At 40.3% G+C, this 6,786-nt stretch overlaps 2 protein-coding genes across 3 annotated transcripts in view; both read right to left on the bottom strand.

The window, feature by feature from the left end:
- Positions 1-1,198, bottom strand: part of LOC307071599 (germ cell-specific gene 1-like protein) — a 3,288-nt gene extending 2,090 nt beyond the window's left edge. Inside the window, exon 1 of the mRNA XM_079730635.1 lies at positions 954-1,198. Coding sequence (XP_079586761.1) covers positions 954-1,149 — 196 coding nt within the window. The 5' untranslated portion in view covers positions 1,150-1,198. The remainder of the gene's footprint in view (positions 1-953) is intronic.
- A 1,930-nt stretch (positions 1,199-3,128) lies between these two features.
- On the bottom strand, positions 3,129-5,916 carry atg12 (ATG12 autophagy related 12 homolog). 2 transcript variants are annotated; one of them, XR_013812597.1, is made up of 5 exons: positions 5,791-5,916; positions 5,256-5,392; positions 5,083-5,145; positions 3,431-3,550; positions 3,129-3,284 (listed from the first exon to the last, which is right to left on the bottom strand). XR_013812597.1 is itself a non-coding variant. In XM_079755076.1 (4 exons), the coding sequence occupies exons 1-4, from the start codon at positions 5,894-5,896 to the stop codon at positions 3,491-3,493; spliced, it is 366 nt and encodes a 121-aa protein (XP_079611202.1). In that variant the 5' UTR covers positions 5,897-5,916; the 3' UTR covers positions 3,322-3,490. The 2 variants fall into 2 exon arrangements, 1 of the variants encoding a protein (XP_079611202.1); XM_079755076.1 differs by lacking the exon at positions 3,129-3,284 and having other exon boundaries at positions 3,322-3,550.
- Positions 5,917-6,786: the final 870 nt, after the last annotated feature.

Here is a 6,786-nt window from a genome sequence, read left to right as displayed (position 1 = left end):
TCGAAATGCAACTTTAAATTAGGTCCGTGGTGCAAAGACCATTTTAAAAGCTGATTATTTGCAAGATTTTCAACACCTAGTAGCAATTTCTTTCTTACAATACTTTTGATAGATCTGATAGTATAACAAACTTTCCTCAGACCGCATTTCACTTTAACACATTACAGATGGCTGGGAGAACCTGGAATATCTGATCAGACATAACACCTGCTTTAGAAGGGCTAGAGGGAGGGATGAAATAGAGAGCGCTGCTGTACTTCCCAAAGTCCCACTACTGTGTGAAAAGTGACATGCTGCCCTCTTTCAGAATCACATGAGGGTAAGTCTTCATTATTTGGAAGTCGGGAACACAAACTAAGCACCTATCAGAATCCTAGATAATTCCTTTATGTTGAAATTGTCTGGATTAAGCCCATGAAGGTATCAAACGTATCAAAAACAAAGTACAAGGGAATAATAGGGGTCAGAACACCATCCGCCTGGACAGATTAGTTCCAGGTATTTATTTGCACATAGTGTTGAAGCATAATAATTATTAAGTGCAATACATTACCTCCACGTCATCCAAAACCTTTCAATCTCTGAGGCTTATGCACATTGACCTTGTCTATCCTCTAAAGTCAAAGGTCAAATGTTTTTCTAGATTAACCCTTGACACAAGAGGGATATAATCATATCATTGTCCTAATTCATCATTTGATGGACCTATTCCATCAAATTATTCAACAAAGCTCCCCAAAGAGAATCCTTGAAGTATTTTCAAGAATTCAGAGCAACAAAGTGGAGCTGATATGTGCTTGCATGTGTGTGTGTGTGTGTGTGTGTTTGTGCATACATGCATGTGCGTAAGTGCATATATGTGTGTGTGTGTTTGAATGAGTGTGTGCATGCATTTGCGCAACACATTTCTCTGGCGTTGTGTGGGATCCATACGTCCACACCCGTGGTCTTACCTGTAGTGTACGCCTCGCTGTTGTTCTGGCCACAGTTCTTCATCTTGACAGGCGACAGGCAGAGGGGCTTCACCACCTTGTGGGTGCCCTCGGCCCAGTAGGAGGTGCAGAGGGCCAGGATGGAGAACACCAGAGCCAGGGTGGTCAGGGACAGGGACAGCAGGGAGCGGGAGCGACGTGACATGCCCTCAAGCATGGCCGCGCCCCGCGGTAGTTAGGGGGCCAGGCGGTTGGGGGGGGGGGGGGGGGGGGGGGGGCAGAATGAAGGGTTGGGGCAAAAGGGGAAAGACAGAAAGAAATGAGGGTCTAATACTCCAGCTAGGAGAGCAGGGGGGGATGCGGATGTGATGAGATTACGCTGTGTAAGCAGGCTGGTTCTAAAAAAAAAAAGAAGTTGCAGAGATGATATGAGGGCACCGAGATGATGTAACAGTTCATGTTGGAGGCAGTAGGGATTAAAAGCCAGGAGGGACAAGAGTGTGAAGGGAGAGGAGGACGGGATAAGAATAGGTTAAGTTCTAACACATGTGGCCTTGAGACAGATGGAGCAGAGACATGAACACACAGGGAGGAATAGCGTGCAGGGTGGTCCTGCATGGGGGGAGGCAGCAGGGTGTGAGGGCATATGCTGTCTGCAGAGCTTTACTCTTTGATCCTGTCAAGGGTCACCATGGCGACGGTGTGGCCAGCCATTCCTGGACCGCAACATCTTCTCAGCCACCGAGTCAAGCTAGCTAATATCTGTAGTTAGTGCTGCTAATTCGACAAATATTAATCAATTACAAGTTTTGCTTCAACTGATTGAATGTGACCTAGGTTCAGATCCGTGCCCTCCCAGATTAAGAGCTGCTGGCCTGGCCCTGCCTCTCATTATGGAGACTTCTTGACTAAAACCTCAAGTTGTAGACAAGATGGAGGCGGTAATAAACAAGAGATTACTTTTTTTGATGAAATTATGGATAAGCCTAGATTCTAAATGAAATTTTTGCAAGTAATCCCCGTAAATCAGCTTTGGTCTGTTTGTGTTAGGTGTGTTGTAGTGTGACACCCACTATAAAACCCTCCTCCCCTCTTTCTCCTTCTGTTTCATAGGAGGGCTCGCACGTCCCTGCCCCTGAAATGCAACAAGACCATAGGTTAACCGGCTATACTGAGCTCTGTGAAACCATGTAGAAAGTTTATCCCTGATCTCAGCTCATATGCATGGCATGACCCGCCATACACACAGGCTGCTGTTGATGCTTAGTGTGTAAGTTTAGAATTCACATTGACATGACAGGACATGGAATCCTATTTGAAGGATAGTCATAGAATTACATACCACTAAATCACCACCAATCAAAGGGCATAATAAACCAGTCTACTAACTTATTAAACCTCATTAATTAATATATTCAGATAATCAAGTTGATTGCAGAAGCCAGATGTATGCTAAAATACATTTTTTAGTTAATGTTTCAATTGTATGAATGACATATTACATAAACATATCTACATACTTCAATGTTGATTACAGGTGAAAATTGACAAGCCTTAAGACAGAGACTAAGACACTAAGGTGACTTTTTTTATTTACTGCCTTTGAAAGTGAACTGAATCCTGTTTTCACCATAAAAAAAAATCTAAAAATATATTTTTGACACAAGTGGGATACTATCAAATCATTGTCCTTTAAGTTATGTGAATACCAGTGGTCAATCACTTTGTAAAAATAAGTGCCTACCTGTTTTTAAAAAGATGTCTTTCCGGTGAGCAGCAGGAAATCCTTGCTTTTTATGCCACCAACCACCATAGGTACTCAATAAAAAATGGCAAGATATTATTTACTGAGAAAGCGTTTATGTCCAGTCCTCCATCACCTCCAGTAGAACCATGGCGTGCGCCTCATCCTAGACTTCTTCTTGTTCCTTCCATACTCCACCATCAGCATGAGCCGGGACCACTGCCTCTCTAGATGCACATCGACCGTGCTCCTAAGTCAGGACACTGATGACACTGTGAAAGGGTGTCCGCCTGAACTCTTTTCAGTCTTTCTTGGGAATTAAAGTCCCATCCCTCTCTTGAACGATGTAATCCCTCCTAGTCCATCTGGGGATGTGCCACTCTGTCCCTTCACCTCTTCTCCCCTTCCTATATTTTTACCTCCAGTGAAAGTAACCTATGAGCATGGGATTTCTACTTGTTCTGTTCTTCAAGTTGGCTGTTGAATAAACTGAATTTATACAGTTCTTATATGCTTCTGCCCACCAATCTCTGCCAGTGCAGTGCAAATCCAAATCCCCACTAGTCCAATGATTATAGTTAATGGGTTTTGGGTGCCAAGTCAGTATTCTACAAACAGGAAGGAGAAAAAGACATTGGGTTTAAATAGTAACAATATTTATTTACAATGTTATGTACAAAAAACAACCAACATCAGAAATAAATTGGCAAAGAAAAAAAGAACACTTTAGAATTTGTTGTTCTAGTGTGTATACCTTGTTTAACAAAGTGTTACAAGTTAAATGAGTAACCAACATGGAGTTCAACTAAAAATGTTAACCCCAGGCTTGGGATTTACAATAATGTAGAACCAGCTTGCCATCACTGCCAAAACACTGCAAAAAAGAACAGGAGAGGGATGGAAATCATTTTGTAAACAACAATATGTTCAGATCATTTAGACACATCCTTCAACATACATTTTTTTTTCAGTATTAACACATTAATTAACCTAACGAACAATAAATGCTGCTCCAAATCTTACATATTACATTACATTTAACTGACAACAAGACCAAAGAATTGACATTTAAAAATTGGAACCTTAAAATGTATTTATCTCTGTAGCCACTGTTGTGATTACACGTGTATGATCCATTATATATCCTCTAATCATTTGACTACTCAGAAACATCTTAACCATGAACTGTCAATGTCTGAACAATCGATACAACTTTGAAATGGGTTCATTCAAGTCCTTAAAAGGGTGCTGTAGTTTACATTCAAGACTCTGAGAATATCTGTTCTGGATAACTGCAGCCTGCGTATTGTATGACGATGATTTAGATATTAGACCGCTCCTGGTTCATTTCTGACCAAACAGTGCATCTCCCTGTTTCTCAGCTGCAGAACATAGGGAGGGAGGAATCTTGCTCTCTCCAACTCTCTATCTTCATGAATATCAAATCATACAGCGCCTTTAAGGAAGTGGACAATTCTCGAATGGGGCTGGTTGAGGTCAGACTTGCTCACATACAGCACCCCCTATTGGTCTTGCGAAGATCTAACAATATTAATGTAATAATAATAATAATCATATTATAATATTAGATCCCCTGGCATGAGGAGTTGTTTTTTTCTTCATTGATATTTAACTGTTAGGTCTCAAGATCAATTAAATGGACTACAAAATGTATAAAAATAAAAATAAATTGTGTCAGGCTAAAAGGGACACATCTATTGGTGATTAGTATATGCTACGGGTGAACCTCCTAAGATGGCGCAATTTGATTGGTTCGCTATCTCGGGATATCGGGCAATATGCTATGATTGAGATCTCAAACTCGGGATATTGTTTTCATCGCAAAATGTCTGTCTCGTCACGCTAACAAAAACAAAAAAAACGCTAATAAAAACAAATAAATCAATTCGAAAAGTGTTATCTTGTTTATTTTTGGAGTGTTCACGTGTAGTATAAACTAAAACAATTATTCGCCTTAGGCTCCGTGAATAGTGAGGAAAAGCCCCCTGGACCTTCGGCCTCGGGGGCTATTCCCCTGTATTCACTTTGCCTTCGGCGAATAATTGTTAAATAATAATAAAGGACAGCACCAGTGTCTCTTTGACTCTGAACACTGTCCTAACCAGAGTGTTTCAAACAAATGTAAACAACTGTGGTATGCATTGCTTAAGGAGCTTTGTGCATTCCTTATTTAGCTTGCTTTGCTCAGGAATAATGTTACCCACATGTGTAAGCATATTCAAGATTTATCCAGCCAGATTTTACTACACAATATATTGGAATGAAATACAGTGTGACCCCATCACTGGAACTGATAATGGCACTATATAAGCATTGTATGAGTGCATTCTAACAAATTATTCATATTTAATAACATTGTTACCAGGTTCTATTTCCAGTACTCACTTCAAATAGCACGCCGACTTCCTGGTCTGGCGATGGAGAAAACGATTGGTTGACATAAATGAACTGAAAAGTGTGCAGCAAGAGAAATGTATTAGGAATTAAAAACAAAGACAAAGCCATGTTTACCACATTGGGCATTAGAGAATAGCCAGAGAGATGTATTCATTCCTCACCAGCTGTTCATTGGGGTCAAGCTTGAGGAACTTCACAATGAACTCAGAAAGGGATTGTATAGTCCTCCCCTTCTCCATAGCCCACTTCTTAGTCTTCATTATGGGTGTGTCCCCTACTGCCTTCAACAGCACATCAACTGAAGAAGAGATACATTATGGGGATTAAAACGACATTTATCATCCATACTACAACAACAGAACATAACAAACAAACTCATTGATTTCCAGATAGGGAAACTTCCTAAGAGGAATGCTGTAGCTCACCTAACATCACATAACATAATCACAAGCACTAGGCCTAATAGTATACATAGAATGTGTTTCTTAATCTCAATTATGTAATAGCAATGGAAAACGGGTTAAAAAGGTAGCTTGTCAATTTCTTTTGATAATTATAGCAGGAATTTCATAAATGAGAGACGTAAGCCATGTAAACAAAATGCTAGCATATGCGGAACTAGCTACATGTAGCATTTAGCATCAGGCAGTGTGAACAATGTACCCCTTTTTATGTCATCCACCTATATTTCCATACTTTTTTTCTTCTGGTCAGATATGGCCGATTCCCCCGGAGTGGTCGCCTGAGGGGCCGGAGGCTCCTCGTTTTGAGACTCTGTTGGGGACTCCGCATTGTCAGACATCGTCAGGTGTCTGCAACCGAATGTAGTGTACCACTGCTGGAAAAGGCCCGCCCACTACCGTGTATGTTGTGTGCTAGAAAGTGATTCGCTAGTTTTACCTTCCGTCAAATTAATAATGGGTATTATTGGTTTGCACAACTGCCAGTCTTCAAATAGCCCTCGTCCTTTTGGTAAAGTATAGCGGTTTTGGGTGGGATTTGCTTTGAAACGTTTCTAGTTATGGAAAGAGTGGGTGCAACTGAGGAGAGCTTTTAACTCTAATATCTTAATAAATTAGGGAACCAATGAAAATTTGAACTAAATAACCAAATTAATAACATGTATTGAGTAACAAATGAAAAACAAAAAAATTATAGAGCTATCTATAATAACCACTTTTTTATCTACCAATGGCATAAACATTAAGTCGCTCAGATTGCATTTCTTATCGTAGTAACAATCCCCAATATGGACATTGGACCTGCTGGAGAAGGGAATGGGGGTTCATATGGTGTAGGGCGTTATCCTCCAGCATGTATGCCTATATGCACTGTTAATGTTGTGCCTAACTACATATATCTACATATAACATATATCTTTGTTTTGCTCCTGTTACAGCTCGTCCAAGGCCTGTACATTTCTATGTTTCTGGCCTAAGCAAGTGAAGATAATCACTGATCATTTCTGCTCTGTAGAGACGAGCGAGACCAATAGTTCTTATGCTGTTCCATTACAACTGCACATGATGCAGTATCACCAAATAGGAATTTATGTTTGTGCTGAACTGCTTTGTACTTTTGCTAATAACGTTACATCTGTACCTTTTTGTTTTCACCGAATTACATAGGATTCTGATTCTTATGTTGTTGTTTTCTTTTTCCCTCTTTTTTTTGTTTGTTTGTTTGTTGTTC

Source organism: Pollachius pollachius, assembly GCF_949987615.1.
Source record: "Pollachius pollachius genome assembly, chromosome: 1".
Lineage (NCBI taxonomy): Eukaryota > Metazoa > Chordata > Actinopteri > Gadiformes > Gadidae > Pollachius > Pollachius pollachius.
This window is presented reverse-complemented; position numbering and strand designations above follow the sequence as displayed.